The following is a 19,871-nucleotide window of genomic DNA, read 5'->3' as shown; positions in this document are numbered from 1 at the left end:
ATTTTGGTAACCAAATTTAATTTATGGTTATACTGCATTCCATTTTCTATATCACTAGTCCAGGGGATTTTTTGTGTGAATCTAAATTAATCATTGTTCGATATATATTTTAAAAAAAACAAAAAAAACTTGATTTGGAAATTTTCCTTAATTTCTAACATGAATAACCAGTTTGGTAAACATTAAGATGGAACCAACAAATTTTTGTGAATGAACAGTTTATATAAGTAATTTGTTTTTTTCTTCATTTCAGTACACAGCAATCTGTTTTAAGCAATCATTTACCAAAAGTGAGTCAGCAACAAAATGAGTCTGTGATAACGTCGTCAATGATGACACCGCCACCTAGTGCTGGAACCTCTGTGATATCTGGTCAGGAGTCACCAAGGAACAACATGTTCCATAACTCTCCGTATACCACTCCCACAAAGAAAGATCCATTGTCACAGAATCAAGTCAGTAGTGTAAGTTTCATTATTACATGTGTTTTAGTTATGAAAACGGGAATTATTTTAGTATTTGACTTTTAAAAATTTCACCCAAATTTCATTGTTCTCGAATATGGAAATTCAAAAGTCAGAGTGAGGTGACCTCTGAACAAATTCTATTTTTAAACTTGACTTTTATATAAATAATAAGACCTGTAACATTAGTCTAATATAGAAATTGAAGAATGGTGCTTTCCCTATTTCAGATGAGTCCTCCAGAGCCCATACCATTCCCAACCTCCCAAACAGACAGAAAATCTAGTCCAATGATGGCCCCTCAGAGACCAGGATCAACGCCAGGGTTATCTCAGAGTAAGTTTTATTTACAACATAATTACTAATTAGTTTTACAATATTCACTTAATTAAAATTGAATGTAGATTTAATTTCTATGATTGTAATATTATACTGATGAATTATATATAGTTTCCATGAAGGTCACAAATTTGAACATTTATATTTGATGCTTCTCAACAAAGCAAGCAACATTTATGTGTCAGAGCATAGACTGATAGGCTCTGAGTCCATATAATTTGCATGAGTAAGGTATATATATTTGAATAAAAAGAAAAGAAAGGTATTATTGCTAGCTTGTGGGCTGTTACTAAGTGAATTAGCATGTAAAGCATCTTACTTGGTGCAGATTAGTACAGAGTTTATATTTAATCAAAGTAACAATTTATCTTCCTTATAATGCATTTGGTTTGCCACTGGACATTATTAAACATTCATGATTTTGTTTTGTAATATTTATTTAAAGGGAAAAACAATTTTACATGTAGTATGCTATGTTGTTGGGTACATGTAAATCTTAGTTTCACTACATTAAATAGTATCGTTTATTTTGTAGATTCACTGTCAACAAGTAATCCAGAATCCAATTTGGGTTCTTTTTCACAAGGTGGTTATGGAACAAGTCCATACCAGTCACAGAAGTCAGCCATGTCAAATACAGCAGGACTGAGTGGAACAGCTGGTCTGTCCAACTCGGCTGGACTGTCTAATTCAGCAGGATTATCGAACTCTTCAGGATTACAAAGTTCTTCTGGACTTTCAAATGCAAGAGGGCTTTCAAATTCTTCAGATCTGACTAGTGCTACAAATAGACTGTCAAATTCAGCTGGGTTACCAAATAAATCAGATTTCAACTCCTCTTCTCCGCAAAGTTCTTACCAAACTCAATATCAATCTGGAGGAAACCAGTATCAGTCTAGTCAAAACCAGTTTCAAACTGGACAGAACCAATTTCCTGCTGGTCAAAACCAGTTTCATAGTGGACAGTCACAATATGGTTCATCCCAGAACCAGTATCAAAACTATGGACAGTCTGGGTCAACATTCCAAAGCCAACCAGGTTCTTTTTCAGGGAATCAGAATCAGACTGCAAGCTATCAGAATAATCAGAACGGTTCTAGTTCTTATCCGAGTACACAAAGTCAAACTGGCTCATTTTCTGGTAGTAGGGGCAGTTCATTCCCTGGTAGCCAGAGTGGCAACTCAATATCTGGAAGTCAGAATCCCCCTGGTGCATATCCAGGATCACAAACTACACCGGAAACATTTAGTTTGGCTGGAAATCAAAATCAAGGAAGTGCATACAATGATATGAAAAGCCAAGGTGGTTCATATAGTGATCCATCAAGTCAAAGAGGGTCATACAATGATAGACAAACTCAGAGTGGTAGTTCTTACTCAGAAAGACCAAGTCAGTCTAATTCTTTTAGTGACAGACAAAGTCAGTCAGCAGGTTCATATGGATCTGAAAGAACAAATCAAGCTGGATCATATTCAGATCGCCAGAATCAACCCAATTCATATACAGGTGGAAGTTCATTCAGTAGTGTAACACAGGCTGCCCAGAATTATAGTGCTAACCAAAGTGGACAGAGCTCCTTGTATCAAGCAGCTGTGTCCAATGCCTATCAAGGACAAAGTCCATCTGGTTCTATTTATCATCAAGGTGGCTCAACACAGGTGACATCTTCTTATCAGCCACAAGTTTCAACTAGTTATGGTAGAGACTCTCAGTCAGGAACATTCTCAACAAATGTTTCTCAGTCAAGTAGCAGTTACCAGCGGGATGGTAGCTCTTCAGGGACTCAGTCATCATATACATCACAAACATTTGGAGGGAACCCCCACCAGAGCAGCCTACAATCCAACCTGCAGACCTCTGCTCTTTCTGCTAATAAACTCGGTGAAACATTATCTAAAATGACAGTGAAGGAAAACAACTTAGATTCGAGACAATCTCCATCACAGGTATGTTTTATATTTAATTATTGGGATATTTGTTTTAATGCCCCACCTAGGATAGTAGAGGGGCATTATGTTTTCTGGTCTATGCGTCTGTTCGTCCGTCTGTCCCGCTCCAGGTTAATGTTTTTGGTCGAGGTAGTTTTTAATGAAGTTGAAGTCCAATCAACTTGAAACTTAGTACACATGTTCCCTATGAAATGGTCATTCTAATTTGAATACCAAATAAGAGTTTTGACCCCTATTTCACAGTCCACTGAACATAGAAAAATGATAATGCGAGTGGGGCATCCTTGTACTATGGACACATTCTTGTTTGAATGATTGTAAAAGAATGGTCAATAACAGTTTTGAACTAGTGAAACAGTTTGAAAGACATGGGATTTCAAAAGAAAATCAGTATTGACAGTAATTGCATATAATAACAAGGAATTTGCAATCATTCAACAGAAAACAAAAACTTTTTAATGTAAAAAAAAGAATGAAGTAAACTGCTAAAGAGATGGTGATAGTTTTAGATATATTTATGATTTTGTACTAAAAGGATTGTATAGTTAAAAAAAAAAAAAATCTGCTGTAGATGGGTAATAACAATGTTTTTCCTCTTTGCTAAACAATTGCCGTATTCTGTAAAGGGGCTTTGGTGGCCGATTAGTCTAGGTAGTTACTACTGTAAATTTAAGTTAATATTTATGAACATGTTAATAGCCAAGTTTCTTTAGAGCTATTCCAGAATTGGAAAGCATTTTTTAGCTCACTTGGCCCGAAGGGGGGCCAAGTGAGCTTTTCTCATCACTTGGCGTCCGGCGTTAACTTTTACAAAAATCTTCTCCTCTGAAACTACTGGGCCAAATTTAACCAAACTTGGCCACAATCATCATTGGGGTATCTAGTTTAAAAAATGTGTCCGGTGACCCGGTCAACCAACCAAGATGGCTGCAATGGCTAAAAATAGAACATAGGGGTAAAATGTGGTTTTTGGCTTATAACTCAAAAACCAAAGCATTTAGAGCAAATCTGACAGGGTTGAATTGTTCATGAGGTCAAGATCTATCTGCCCTGAAATTTTCAGATGAATCGAACAACCCGTTGGGTAGCTGCCCCTGAATTGGTAATTTTATGGAAATTTTACTGTTTTTGTTTATTATCTTGAATATTATTATAGAAAGAGATAAACTGTAAACAGCAATAATGTTCAGCAAAGTAAGATTTACAAATAAGTCAACATGACTGAAATGGTCAGTTGACCCCTTTAGGAGTTATTTCCCTTTATAGTCAATTTTTAACCATTTTCCGTAAATCTTAGTAATCTTTTACAAAAATTTCTTCTCCTCTGAAACTACTGGGCCAGATTAAACCAAACTTGGCCACAATCATCATTGGGGTATCTAGTTTAAAAAATGTGTCTGATGACCCGGTCAACCAACCAAGATGGCCACCATGGCTAAAAATAGAACATAGGGGTAAAATGTGGTTTTTGGCTTATAACTCAAAAACCAAAGCATTTAGAGCAAATCTAACAAGGTAAAATTGTTTATCAGGTCAAGATCTATTTGCCCTTAAATTTTCAGATGAATCGGACAACCCGTTGTTGGGTTGCTGCCCCTGAATTGGTAATTTTAAGGAAATTTTACAGTTTTTGGTTATTATCTTGAATATTATTATAGATAAAGATAAACTGTAAACAGCAATAATGTTCAGCAAAGTAAGATTTACAAATAAGCCAACATAACCAAAATGGTCAGTTAAGAGTTATTTCCCTTTATAGTCAATTTTTAACCATTTTTCGTAAATCTTAGTAATCTTTTACAAAAATCTTCTCCTCTGAAACTACGGGGCCAAATTAATCCAAACTTGGCCACAATCATTTGTGGGGTATCTAGTTTAAAAAATGTGTCGTCCGGTGACCTGGCCGTCCAACCAAGATGGCTGCCACGGCTAAAAATAGAACATAGGGGTAAAATGCAGTTTTTGGCTGATAACTCAAAAACCAAAGCATTTAGAGCAAATCTGACATGGGTAAAATTGTTAATCAGGTCAAGATCTATTTGCCCTGAAATTTTCAGATGAATTGGACAACCCATTGTTGGGTTGCTGCCCCTGAATTTGTAATTTTAAGGAAATTTTGCTGTTTTTGGTTTTTATCTTGAATATTATTATAGATAGAGATAAACTGTAAACAGCAATAATGTTCAGCAAAGTAAGATTTACAAATAAGTCAACATGATTGAAATGGTCAATTTACCCCCTAAGGAGTTATTGTCCTTTATAGTCAATTTTTAACAATTTTCATAAACTTTGTAAATTTTACTAACATTTTCCACTGAAACTACTGGGCCAATCATTATAGATAGAGATAATTGTAAGCAGCAAGAATGTTCAGTAAAGTAGGATCTACAAACACATCACCATCACCAAAACACAATTTTGTCATGAATCCATCTGTGTCCTTTGTTTAATATTCACATAGACCAAGGTGAGCGACACAGGCTCTTTAGAGCCTCTAGTTTATAGCTATCACCCATACAATTGCATTTTATGTTGCATACATAACTGCAAAATTTGAAGTTTTTGGCAAGCCCACCAACCTATACATGGATAATTAGAATTGCCTTCCAACCAAGATTTTATCATTAAGTGAATTCTTAAGCGACATAATAGTAAATTGAATATAAACTATACCATTATATGATTAAAGTCACAGTACAGATATCAGTAAGAAACAAAATGAATGTCTCTAAATTCATGTAACCATGTGCTATGTACATGTGTAGTCCATTTGTTGGTGTTATTGTGGGACAAGAGATGAGTGGGGTTGGTGTTATATCCCTCAAATAAGGCAAACAAAAAATGTTGGTTTGGTTTCCTACCTTTTAAATTGTAGGTTAGGTATATAGGTCAAAATTTTGTTTGTTCCACAATCTGAAAACTATCTTGCTTTTACCAAGTCATTTCTTGCATTATACACACCAATTTTCCAATTGTAATTAATTGGTCAATGAAGGAACTGCTCATGTTATGATCAATTCTGTTACCTTTTAATGAAATAATTTGGCAGCTACAGCCAACACAATTATCTTTCATTTTATGCAAGAGACATATATGCGCTAATTGTATTTTTCAGTATGAAAATTCTTCATCGTCAACAACAGCAAGTTTAACATCTACAACAAATTCAACTTCCCTAATCTCGACGGTGACGACTCCTTCAGTTTCATCTTCATCGGCAGTAACATCAACAGTACAGTCAACATCAGCTAAAGTTTCCAGTTCGACTGGTACCAGTAAGTGTAAGCATATGTTAAAAATCTACTGATTGTTGTAAAAGGGGCAAAGGGCATTATTTTATATCACTCTTGCATGACTTGTAAATATTTAATTTTGACTGTATACAAACTGGAAGATAGAAATGGTGACATACAAACTCTTTTATTTTGTGTTTAGGCAATATTACTGAATAGGTGTAACATTAACTGTGTTTGTTCATTGATTTGTTTTATAAAATATTATAAGAATGTGTGATTGAATGTGAAATTGAGAACAATAGAGATTTATTTATCACATATTATTGGTGTTTAGATATATTATAAATTGTACAAGTCTGTGTATAGATAGATTATAAGATGTACATGTCTTTCTGTCTGTTTTATCATGTTTATGTGATAAGATCTTGATCTAATCAAATTCAATCATAATCAGTGAAGCATGCAAAAAATCTCTTTGTTTGCACTTGTTGGTCGAAGATAGTCAAGCTTGATCTCTTGACATTGATTGATGTCTACCCTATACATTGTTTTATTCCTATACATTATAGGTTTTTCGTATACTTTTCATGAAAAACATTTTCAGTTTGAACTTGCCATTGAAATTGTTTTTATCTGTAACAATTATGTATACTTTGTTGTTTTTACAGCAAGTAAAGCACCACCAAATTTGCCACCAGGTGTACCTTTACTGAGCCATCAGTATATAATGGGACAGAACTTGCCATACTTTGCTGTAAGTCAGTAATACTTAGTATTGTGTGACTTCACCCTTAGAATAAATTAAACTTTATATCTATCTGAATTGATTTTGACTCTGAAACAGTTTAAATATGTTCATTGGATAGTTGTCTTAAAATATCCAATGCAGACACCTGGGTTAAATCTTGTTTTTAAGTAGGATATGATATATGAACTGAATGCTCCAAATAGTTCTAAACATGAACACTATCACACTGCTAAGGATGTTCTGGGAAATAAAGTAACATGGCTATATTTGCTATAAATAGAACATAAGTTTTGTTGAAATTCGGATAAACTCTCAGTTTTCAATAATTGTCATATATTTGTTTTCTTCCTTCAGGGATTACAACAGCCTTTGTATGGATATGAAGATATTCAGATGCTTCAACAGAGATTACCCCCAATGGTGAGTAATGTCTTGTTGCATATGTACCATAGATAACAATTATAACTACTCTTCCATAATTGTAAAAAAAAAAATGGTCAAAATAAAATTGTTACGGTTGTCCACTTGATACTGTTTTTTGGTAATTACCCATCAAGATCAGTTTCAAGGTTTGATATGGTTTTAATTATTTTGACACATTACTAGCCGCCCCATATATGTCACAGAAGCTAGACATAGCAATTATACATTCCATCAATTTCTTTGCCAACACTTACATATAAAAAAGAAGATGTGGTATGATTGCCAATGAGACCAAAATGACACAGAAATTAACGTGTATAGGTCACTGTACGGCCTTCAACAATGAGCAAAGCCCATACTGCATGTATGTTAAGTCTGTATTTATTTTTTCAGTCAACAAACCTCCATGGAATTTTTTTTAATTAACCAAGAAAATGACATCACTGACCTGAAAAAATTGCCAGTTTCGTATCATTTATTGTTTCCAATTTTCAAAGATATGAATAGTTTTTATGATTTAATGAGTAACGTTTGATTGCATTATTTTTTGTTGTATTTCAGAACTTACAAAACTTGCAGAATTATAACTATGATATGACTGCATTTGGTAATGTACCCACAACACTAAATACTGGAAGAGAACAGACATCCCTGGCTGGAAATGTACCTTATTCAGGTTTGTATATTAATTTGACCAGATAGGCACTGAAAATTGGAATATAAGAATATGAATTCTCTATAGCATTAGTAATAACTGGAAGATGCCCGCGAAATAGTGGTACAATTAGGCAGGGGGTTTTCACACAAAAAGGGAGAGAGGTCCAGATGTAAGGTGTCCGTGTTTACACATAATGACATTGATCTCTTTTTAATTTCTTTCATGCTGCAATATTTTTTGGAGTAGATAATTGAAATATATTAAATGGTCTTACAATTAATAGAAATAAATTAGATAGTCATTTGGTGCAAATTGAGAGTAGTGAATGATTTTTACATAATTTTTGACATTTCAGGTACAGAAAACAAGTTGAATAGAGTAGAAGCACAGTCACCTATTCCTTCTACCCAACAACAATCAACACAATCACACCAGCAGCAGCATTTTATTAACTTACCATATGGATACTGTTACCCAGGAACTGTTTTGCCAGGTGCTCCCACTGCCATGGGGTTCCAGTACCCACCTCAAATGTTCCCGGTAAGTTTTCATATGTTGTAAAATGTCGTTACAGTAATGTAAAAATGTCTTTAAGAATTATAACGTGTTGAATAGTACGTGTTTTTACTGCCATCTCGCTAAGAATGCAATATTGTCAGATATCTACTGAAAACATGCATTTCAACATCTGAATTTCATTTTTTCACAGCATTATGTGATGCATACTATAAACCTGTAATGGTACATCATACAATTCCCATATAAGCTATAGAAAGTGTCTGAGATTGCCAGTAGCATTTGAGATTTTACTTATACCAAAATTACCAAGTGAAAAAATAAAAGCTGTTCTTTGGCATGATGGTTAGACAGGATTTGTTTACAAAAATCATTTAAGTTTTCAGACTTCTTATGATTTATATGTCAATCCTAAAGATGGTGATCTTTTTATGATTTATATGTCAATCCTAAAGATGGTGATCTTTTTATGATTTATATGTCAATCCTAAAGATGGTGATCTTTTTATGATTTATATGTCAATCCTAAAGATGGTGATTTTTTTATGATTTATATGTCAATCCTAAAGATGGTGATCTTTTTATAGGTACCCCCAGTGACTAACACAGGAGCTCCCCATGCTGGTACCACAGCCAATGCACAGTTCCAAAAACAGACTTATGGATCTCACACTTATGGTAGTAATAAAGGTAAGACTCACAAAACTGTAAACCAAGTAACTTTAGCAAACAGAAAAGTTGTCGTAAATCTTTGATCTTTTCCTTATTTTGAATATTTCCAAGTAAAAACTTCAAGTAAATTTGAAAATATCAAAATAATTTTTAGAGGAAATTTGGTATTTTCCTTGATCCATTTAAATTTTTGTCTAGTTAATATACATGCAGCAGTTATCAAATAGCATTCCAGAATATGTGTGTTTCTGTAGTTTCAATATAGAACTTGGTATAGGCTATTTTGTTTCTGATGGTGTTGTTGCATTGTTATAGACATTCTCTTCCTGACCATAGATAGTTTGAATTTCTTTATCTAAATAGATAATTACATCCAGGGGGGAGGGGGACAGAAAAGAGAATTTGAGTCGTACCTAATTTATAGATTTATTTGTGATTGTATTCCTTTGTGTCACACACTATTTGTTTTTATTGTGTATATATAAATTTAAATGTATTGCAGGTTATGAGGAATTGGCACAGGACTTTACCAAGTCGACCTACATCAATCAGTCCCAGAACAAAGTAACAGGAGTTTCAGGTTTGTTAAACGGTTAGCATCATGTGTAGTATAAACTAATAATACTATTTATTTTACTAACATAGTTTAGAAGTGTAAATACTAATTATAAAAAAGAAGATGTGGTATGATTGCCAATGAGGTAACTCTCAACAAGAGACCAGATGGCACAGAAATCAACAGCTATAGTTCACTGTACGGCCTTCAACAATGAGCAAAGCCCATACCACATAGTTGGCTTTAAAAGGCCAGAGAATCACAAATGGAAAACAAGAAAAGTAACTGCCCAATTAATGTACAAAAAAATGAACAAAAAACAAATATGTAACTCAGCAACAACCAACAACCACTGAATTACAGGCTCAAACATGCTAGGTCCCAACCATCTCCTCAACCTAGGACAGTGGTGAAGCAATACAACATATAAAGAACGAACTATCGATACTTCTTTTTATACGCCTGTTTACGGGACATTTTATGGTATACTGTTGTTCGTCGGTTCATTGTCAACTATAGGACATTAACTAAAAAATGCTTTAACCAATTTGCATGAAACTTTGGTGAATTGTTTATATTTATTGATGTGAGCTCCCTTTCGTTTTTGTATAAATTTAAGATTTCATGTTTTTTGAGTTTTTTTTAGGTTTTATTCATTACTAAAAGGGGGATTTTCCAGTTTTCGGACAATAACTCAAAAACAATTTCACCAATTTGCAAGAAACTTTGCAGAATTGTTCATATCTATTGACATGAGCTTCATTTCGATTTTTATACATTTTAGATATATTGTTTCGGAGTTATGGGGTTCTATTCATTACAAAAAGGGGGATTTTCCAGTTTTCAGACAATATCTCAAAAATGCTTTCAGCAGTTTTCCTGAAATTTTGGTGAATTGTTTTTTATCTATAGTTGTAAGCTCCCATTTGAATTTTTATAAATTTCTGATATATACTAGATATAGGGTTTTAATCATTAAAAAATGGGGGATTATCCAGTTTTCCGACAATAAGAAAGTAGTTTTCATGAAATTTTGGTAAATTGTTTATATATATTGTTGTAAGCTCCCATTCTATTTTTATAAATTTTAGATTGGATTTTTTGCATAACAAAGGGGGGATTTTCAAGTTTTCGAACAATATCCTTAAATTTCTTTGAGCAGTTTTCATTAAACTTTGGTGACTGATTTATGTTTATTAAGGTAACCTCCCTTTAGTTTTTTTTATTTAAGTTTCTGATATGACATTGAGAGGTTATTAACCTTTATTCTTTGAAAACACAACGGGTGTATCATGCCCTCATGGCGCAGCTGTTTATTGTAAATGTTTTACTGAAATTTGTTTGGATCATAATGGCAGCTTTTAAATCCTCAGCTTCAATACTTATGTTGATTGACAAATTTGACTTTATTTATTTACCTCATTGATACTTGTATTTGTGCTGTACTTGCTATTTTGGATATATTGTAAAAAAAAATAATTTTCTTCATACAAACTTCAAATTTCACTTGATGTAATAAACATCTAAAACCTAAACATTACACAAAATTGAGTTTATTACATTTTGAAAAATGACTCTTATTATTAATTATAGGATCTGCTACCACAGTAACAGCTGATTTGGCAGGAACAGGATTGCCAGGTGTGTCAGGATATGGCAAAACACATTCACAGGTAAATTGAAATTATCAATACTGTAGATTCATTTATTTTCGTGGGTATCAATTTTCGTGATTTGAGGATTTTCGTCGGTATCAAGTTTCGTAATTTGAAAAAAATTAGCATTTTCGTTGATATTTGATTTTGTGGTTTTGTCAATCTGTGCACACAATATACAAAGCCTATAGAAAATTTATAATTTGTTGAACATTTGTAATTTGTTGAACATTTGAATTTGTGGTTCACCTGTACACACGAAACCCACAAGATTGGTGTTCAACGAAGAACATGAATCCACAGTACATAATTTGCTTTATTCCTTGGTCCAATGTTTGTATTATATTCAAAGGAAGGTTACTAGAATTCTCAATGTCGGTTTTGTTAAGATAACAGAATTTTTTATGAAGTAATATACATTTCTAGATGCAATATAAAAGTTGTTATGAAGTTAAATACATTTCTAGACACTATAGAAATTTGTATGAAGTTAAATGGACACAATACAGAATTTTTTATAACTCGCATGAATTTTACAAGGTGGAAGTTGTGTTTTAAGTAAGCCATAGGGGATTGATTTTCACCCTTATCTACAATCAAAATCATATTGATGGTTTGAAGTCCTAAATTTTATCAAACTTGAAAGTAATGCGTGCCTGAAAGTCAAAATTCACTAATAATAATAATTTTGAAAAGTACTAATGTTTTGAAAAACTCCTTGGTTATAAACTGAAAGTAGACTATTTAACAAAGTCTGTATTTAAAATAACACTGTTGATTATAAATTGCATCATATCTATTTCAACAGATATTTGATAGATCTAACCAAAAAAATAAAAAAAGAAGAATATTTATTATTTAATCTTCGTCTTGACAATGAAACAATTGTTAGGGCTATTTAATTAAAATGTATATCAGAAGGTAAGAAGGGAAGTCTTAAGTATTGAATGTGGGACATAGGGTCTTTTTTCAGTATGCATCTATTACCATTATGCAAAATGATCTTAAAAATGGTTCTTGGTTGTATGGATAATTTGCAAGTCCCTTGCTACCCTCCCACATACATTTTAATGGAATAGCCCTTATTTAGTACTAGAAAGGTAAACCTGTTCCATCTTCATAATTGGGACAGGGAGTTGATAAACAAGGTATTCATGCTTGAACTCCTCTCCATTTAATTTACAGCAGTTTGCGACTGGAACCCAAGCAGGAAGTCATATTGGTGCACCAACAAATCCATATGGAGCTGCTCAGTTTATTCCATTGATGACTCATCAGCCTCCATCCCAGCTCCATATGCAGGGATTGCAGCAGGTAAATAATAATTGTCATGTGGAACATCAAATCATTTTTTTTCGACCCCAAAATATTTTTGGGGTTTGTATAACTCTATGATGTCGTCGTCCGAAGACACCATTTGGTTGTGGGACAACAACTTTCACAATAAGGTTCAATATCACAAAAGTAAGGTTGGAATTGATTTTGGGGAATAGGGGCCAAAAACAAGCATTTTTGTAGTTTCTGGACAAAAACTTGTGTGTAAGTGTATGGATCTCTCTGAAATTATACCACCATGTTCCATATCACAGAGGGAAGGCTGGGATTGAGTTTTGGGGGTAATTTCCTCAAACCAGAGATGGGTCCGATTACTTTCAATGTAATTGATTAAATTACAATTACTTTGTCATTTGTACGATTAAATTAAATTAATGATTACATCATTTCTGAAAGAATCTGATTAAATTAATGATTACATTGGCAAAGTAATCATGATTACATCTGATTACAATGAATTTAAAAACAAAACGTTTTAAATGATGTGAATGAAATATAAACGTTCAATATAACTATAGCATTTTTGAGAAAATATTTTATTTGGTTCAATTATAAAATGATAACTTCAAATAAACTAAACTTCATCTATTTAAATAAATTCCAAATTTCACTACATATATAAACATTACACTTTATCACCAACATGACCAATGATCTCTGAATTATTTTGTATTAAATTTAATAAAGATATATCATAATCAAGAGTTTTTTAAAGCAATTGCTTTTATGCCGTCGCGTATGGTCATCTTTGTGACCCAGACCAGAGACTCCGCCCAGATCAAGCCATAGTATTTTGTTAAACAGGCTCCTGGTCAGTCATTCTTTAACACCTGTGTATGTTTTCTAATGCAATACATAGCTTGAAACTTTAAAAAAAAGTTAGTGGATATAAGAAGTTTCAGAATATGTTCTTGTAGATGTATTTTTGTATTTAAAGGGTCAACCGTTTGACTATCAAATAACATAGAAGTCCGAGTGAAAAAAAGTACATTTTTATAAATGCGATTCCGTTTTCCGCCGTTCGTACGATGTTTCAACAAAATATGGATTCATTTCAGATGTTGATTTAGTATTGAAAATTTAACTGAATTATCTCCTAATAAATGCGTTTTTTTTATGTTTAATTTGTGTTTCTTTAAGAGGTCAGGTGCTCTTGTTCATTCATAAAATTATCGTTCATTCATACATTTATCGTAAAATCAAAATCACTACACAGGTTAATGCGTAGTGTCAAATTATTACCTGTAATCTAAAAATAGACAAACTTTATTTGCGCAAATAATTTAGCGGAACGAAACCCTTGTTGAAAACACATAACAATAAGTTCGTTTTCCTTTTCTGTCAAAACTCCGTAATATTTATCGATCACCTTACTAATGAAATGGACCCGTCCAAACGTAGTAGATGCCAAGTCGGTCCAGATGAAGAGATATTTACAATTTGGAATTTTCTAGTTTATTAATACATAGATTGAAAAAAAAGTACGTCTTTTTAAATATCATGATCAAAACTGGGTTTGCATAACAAATGTAAGAGAAACCATTATCCTCGTCTTTTCAGTGAACAAGTCTACTACGTTTGTTGACACTCGACGGTCCACCGTGTTAGCAATTTTATTTCACATGTTTTCGAAATATTGAAGATCATTTTTCGCAATGTTTCCTGAAAATTGATAAATATCAAAGCAACGTAGAGCTGTTTGTTCTTGTTCGTATAATAAAATTGAGAATGGAAATGGGGAATTTGTCAAAGAGACAACAACCCGACCATAGAAAAACATACAACAGCAGAATTAAGGTCACCAACAGGTCTTCAATGCAGCGAAAAATTCCCGCACCCGGAGGCGTCCTTCAGCTGGCCCCTATACAATATATATACTAGTTCAGTGATAACGATTTAATGTCATGTTTGTCTGTGATGACCCCCCTTTTCGGGATTGCATGAGAATTGTAGTTATCTCGTACCCACATGCACTTGTTTCTATTCATAGGAAGATCGACTATCCATATAAAACTATTTATATGGATAATCGACCTTCCTATGGATAGAAACAAGTGCCTGTGCTCGTTCCGCATCAGAAGGACACATATCAACTGAGCAATAATGTTTGGAACTTAGTTTTAAAAATGATGACAAAGTAACATTATGAAAATATTTTTATTAAGCTGAAATATACATTTATTCTTTACATGTTTATGTCTTGTAAGATATTTTATTTCTTTCCGGTTTTTAACATTTGCGTCTGGAAAGTTGAAATGTTTTAACTTAATCATTTGTGTTAATGGTTAAATATAAATTAATAATGAAAATTGTTAAAATTAAATCAATAAAGGAAATTATTGCCAAGGAAGTTACAAACACTACCAGGGGATAATCCATGATGATTTCTTTTTGAGTTATATGTTTCAGCACATGTATATTTGACCCCAACTTTAGCCTGGTAAACGTGTTGTCTCCTTGTGAAATATAAAACATATTAAAAATGACTTTCTGCTAAAGTCTTTTATTTATATAAAGTTAAAACCTTCTTACTTTTAACTAGACAACACTCATGTCAGGTTTAATTCTTGTATATATGTGGATGAAAAATAAAAGTCCCCAAACATTAACATGGCAGCAATTGCTTTTACAGCCTTTAAGGCTTTGATTTGTTTGTCTTCTGACCTCTTTCATAATTTATATATATATAAATATATGTATTCCAAGCTGCAGTTTATGGAAGTTTAAATATGGATGAAATAAAGTAACCAGTTAAAACTATGTTAAATTTTGATAGAAATGTTTAATCAAATTGTAAACAATATGTAAGTAATAAAAATCATTGCATTTTACATGTCCAGTCCAAATACAAAAAAAATAAACAACATATTTGTCCAACTTTTAATTTAGTTTGTGCTAATAAGATAAATTTTCATGTCTGATTTATCTTTAATCATATATATTTCCCTACAGCTATACTCAATTGGTAATTGCAATAAAAACAAACCTTAATTAGTCTCCTACCTGTTAATTTAAAGTTGACAAAAATCACAAAAGTCAACAAAAGATTTTCATTTAGGGTTAAAGAAAAGTATTATTTGAATATATAACAGTTATTATTAAATATTGATATGAAGATCATTATAAAACGATGAATATACATGCATGTACAATATCTTTTACCAAAAAGGTATATAATTGTATTATATGTCTCTGCTTAGGCTAATGATGACTTTTCAATACTGTAACAGTTTATTTTTTACTGAAGTAGACATGATTAAAGTAACAAAACCATTTTAGTATGTTAAAAATTTATCAAATATGAATAACAAAGAGGTTCATTTAATGACCAAAAACACAATTTTAGATTTTTTTCATTGTAATCAGAATGTAATCAAAATGTAATCATGATTACAGGGTATTTTGAAAAGTAATTGATTAAATTAAATTACATGTAATCAAATTTTTGGCTGATTAATGATTACACTGATTACTTGAAAAATTGTAATCAATTACAGGTGATTAATGATTACAATTACAATTACCCCAAGTCTGCCTCAAACATGTAGGAATTGGGGGCGAAAAGGTGCCAAAAACAAGCATTTTCCTAGTTTCCAGACAATAACTCATGCTTAAGAGTAAGGATCTCTCCAAAATTGTGCTACAAGGTTCCATACTACATAGGAAAGGCTGGGATTGAGTTTGCAGGGATTTTTTATGCCCCATTTATAGGTATTATGTTTTCTGGTCTGTACATTTGTTCGTTCGTCCGTCTGTCCCGCTTCAGGTTAAAGTTTTTGGTTGAGGTAGTTTTTATACGCCCGTCGTCTTTTAGACGGGACGTATTATGGTATACCGTTGTCCGTCCGTCCGTCCGTCGTCCACACTTCGGACAATAACTCAAAAACACTTTCACCAATTTCCATGAAACTTAAGTGAATTGTTTATATCTATTGACGTAAGCTCCATTTCGTTTTTTTTTTTAATTTCAGATTTTAAGTTTTGGATTTATGGGGCTTTATTCATAAAAAAGGGGGATTTTCAACACTTCGGACAATAACTCAAAAAGGCTTTCACCAATGTCCATAAAACTTTGGTGAATTGTTTCTATCTATTGATGTAAGCTCCCTTTCAATTTTTATAAATTTCAGATTTTAAGTTTTGGATTTATGGGGCTTTATTCATAAAAAAAAGGGGGATTTTCAACACTTCGGACAATAACTCAAAAAGGCTTTCACCAATGTCCATGAAACTTTGGTGAATTGTTTATATCTATTGATGTAAGCTCCCTTTCAATTTTTATAAATTTCAGATTTTAAGTTTTGGATTTATGGGGCTTTATTCTTAAAAAAAGGGGGATTTTCAACACTTCGGACAATAACTCAAAAAGGCTTTCATCAATGTCCATGAAACTTTGGTGAATTGTTTATATCTATTGATGTAAGCTCCCTTTTAATTTTATAAATTTCAGATTTTACATTTCCGTGTTATGAATTTTTATGCTTAAAAAAGGGGGGATTTTCCAATTTTGGCACAATAACTAACACTTTCACAAAATTTTATGCAACTTTGATAAATTGTTTATATCTATTGACATAAGCTCCCTTTCAATTTTTATAAATTTTAGATTTTACGTTTTCTTAAGTAATGAATTTTTATACTTAAAAAAGGGGGATTTTATGAAACTTTGGTGAATATATTGATGTAACATCCCTTTTGATTTGTATATATATTTCTAGTTGATCATATAAATTCATTTAAAGCATAAAAGACAAGTTAAAAGAGCAAAGGGCGTATCATGCGCTAAAGCGCAGCCCTTTATTGATGAAGTTGAAGTACAATCAACTTGAAACTTTAATAGTATATATGAAGGTCTTTCTAATTTATAATGCCAAATTACAGATTTTCCCTTATTTTCACGGTTGAATGAACATGAGGATTGGGCATCCGTGTACTGGGGACACATTCTTGTTTTAAAGGAGTTCATATTTTTTTTCATAAGTTTCAATAGATTTTGTAGATCTTTGACCACATTTATTTTGTGTTAGAAAACTATATAATGACAAAAAATTAATAACAATTCAAATTCAGACAGTATCAAGCTTGAATATTGTGTCCAAATTTGCCCAACTGTTCAGGGTTCAACCTCTGCCATCTTATCAGGCTGCGCTCAGCTAAGCATTTTATTTGTCGATTTGTGGGTTTTTGTTATGCTCCCTCAGCGCGGCATAGTGTGGTTTGATTGTTTGTATTTTTCCTTTCATTCACATTTAGATATAACTTTCCCTTGATTTTATTAAAAATGAACATTTGTTTGCACACTCAAAAAAGATCTTTTGATCATAAAGTTAGAATTTGGGTATAGTTATAATATTCATGACAGAAACAGACTGTTATACTGTACAGGATCTTTTAATATTGATGCTGTTTCGAATGCAATGCAGTGGTCGAATTGATAAAGCATGAACCATCTAAAATTTTTGCTCTTTATCACAATTTTCAAGTTGCTTTAATTTGCATTGTTTTATATGTATTTTGTTTATTTTAGGATACAAGTACTGGATCCAGTGCACGCATTCACTCCCAACAGACTAGTTCACAAGCCAAGGCTGTAACTCCCAAAGGATACACGAATACATATTGGGGAACCAGTTAAACATGGGAACAGATGACAACTGAGGACAGAATTGATGAAAATGGCCTCTTAAATTTTGTTGTATTTTAAAATATTTTGTGTTGGTGTTCTGTGTCACACTGCTGGGGTTTAATATTAAGTGGTTTCTGTGAGAAGTCCCCCCCTTTAAATGGTCGTTAGTAGATTTTCGTAAGTCTTGAAGATGCTGTGAATTAATTGTAGTTATGAGAATTTTTTTGCTTATTAATATTGTTATTTAATATTGGAAATGGTCTTCATTTTGATGTGTAACATCATTGTATAGTTTTATTCCATAGAGATCAAGCTAGTGTGTGTGCTGTTGTTCACATTGTATATTGTGGGTGCCTTATGAATCCCTGTGGTGAATGGTTTTAAACGATTTCTCTCAGATTTGTCAGATTAACAGATGTGTCACCTTTTTGGTTTGAATGGAGAATTGTATTGATTGGAGCAGGAGGATAGAGTAGCTAGGTAGAACCCTATATTTTCCATTGAAGCAAGAGGGTAAAGAAGCTAGGTAGAACCCTATATTTTCCATTGGATCAGAAGGATGAAAAAGCTAGGCAAAACCCTATGTTTTCCATTGGATCAGAAGGATGAAAAAGCTAGGCAAAACCCTATGTTTTCCATAGACTGTAGTTAGATTCAGGGTTGTACTAAAAAAAGGTTGCACTTTGTTGATGAATTTTATTATCACGTTTCTGGTGATATATGCCCCCTTCACTCATGACAGATTTCATTTGTTTGTAAATATTTTTTGTAAGATTGAAAAAATCATAAATACACCGTGTCACATGACACTTCTGAGAGAATATCCGAGGAGAAGTGAGCTTGATTACTGTTTCATATTTTTGGAGTCAATTTTCCTAGCTGCTGTTTATTGATTTATTTTGTATCTGATTTGTACAGTTTTATGTTAAATTTTATATTTGAGATAGTCAATGAAATAATGAAAAGATAATCTATTTTATATAACTTAGCTTGCGTTAAAAGATTTGCTAAAATATATTTGTATAATAGTAGTTATAGGCATTCTAAGAAAAGTTAAAAAAAGGTACAAAATATTTGAATGAACAGCAGATATAGTTTTTCCTTTGTTATTTGTGTGCAGATTACTTATTTGATGTTCGATGTATACCTTATTAAACTAGTGTGCATGTATATAAATTTCATTGTAATACATAGAAAAAAATCATCTATATTGTCATTGGCTAACAGTTATATTGTAGGAGAAATTTTTGTAAATATATAAATATATATGATCAAGTATGTTAAACAACAAATTTTTGCCTTTTAAATTGGAGCATTGCGTAACGTACATTTCCTATTGTGCTCATAATAAAGAAAAAAATAATTGAAATCAGATTTTACTTATTTCTCACTTGAACTGGATATATAGCCAATATAATCAATATTATACAGACATGTTTGACCAGTGGTTTTAAAATTGTCACATTTTAAGTTCATAAATGACAGCTTGGTGGTATTCAGAATTTATTTTCGTTAACATAACCACATGATTTATGTACAAGACATTAAACGAAAAACAAATAACAACCACTGAATTACAGGCACATACATAATGTGAAGGGGTTAAGCATTTTCACAAATGCCCAACCCTCCCCTAATTTTGGACAGTTGTATTATCAGCACAAAATAAGAACAAGGTATAACAATCAGTTAA

General features: G+C 32.4%; 1 protein-coding gene across 50 annotated transcripts in view; it reads left to right on the top strand.

Moving 5' to 3' along the window:
• LOC139521951 (protein lingerer-like) overlaps positions 1-19,547 on the top strand; it is a 33,748-nt gene extending 14,201 nt beyond the window's left edge. For 2 of the 50 annotated variants that reach the window (XR_011664109.1, XR_011664129.1), the window contains 14 exons: positions 254-464; positions 695-800; positions 1,339-2,750; positions 5,869-6,028; positions 6,658-6,743; positions 7,092-7,157; positions 7,722-7,836; positions 8,174-8,358; positions 8,922-9,024; positions 9,509-9,598; positions 11,156-11,235; positions 12,403-12,531; positions 18,080-18,658; positions 18,751-19,547. Coding sequence is in view for 11 of the 50 variants with exons in the window: in XM_071315775.1 (XP_071171876.1) it covers positions 254-464; positions 695-800; positions 1,339-2,750; positions 5,869-6,034; positions 6,658-6,743; positions 7,092-7,157; positions 7,722-7,836; positions 8,174-8,358; positions 8,922-9,024; positions 9,509-9,598; positions 11,156-11,235; positions 12,403-12,531; positions 18,080-18,187 (2,857 nt within the window). In the remaining 39 variants the exon portion in view is untranslated. Of the gene's footprint in view, positions 1-253; positions 465-694; positions 801-1,338; positions 2,751-5,868; positions 6,035-6,657; positions 6,744-7,091; positions 7,158-7,721; positions 7,837-8,173; positions 8,359-8,921; positions 9,025-9,508; positions 9,599-11,155; positions 11,236-12,402; positions 12,532-18,079 lie in introns of all 50 variants that reach the window. The other 48 variants (XR_011664139.1, XR_011664123.1, XR_011664137.1 and 45 more) reach the window with 29 other exon arrangements.
• Positions 19,548-19,871: the final 324 nt, after the last annotated feature.

The sequence above is a fragment of the Mytilus edulis genome, chromosome 4 (assembly GCF_963676685.1).
Source record: "Mytilus edulis chromosome 4, xbMytEdul2.2, whole genome shotgun sequence".
NCBI classification, from domain to species: Eukaryota; Metazoa; Mollusca; class Bivalvia; order Mytilida; family Mytilidae; genus Mytilus; species Mytilus edulis.
Note: the sequence above shows the minus strand (reverse complement) of the source record. Positions and strands in the feature narration are given on the sequence as shown.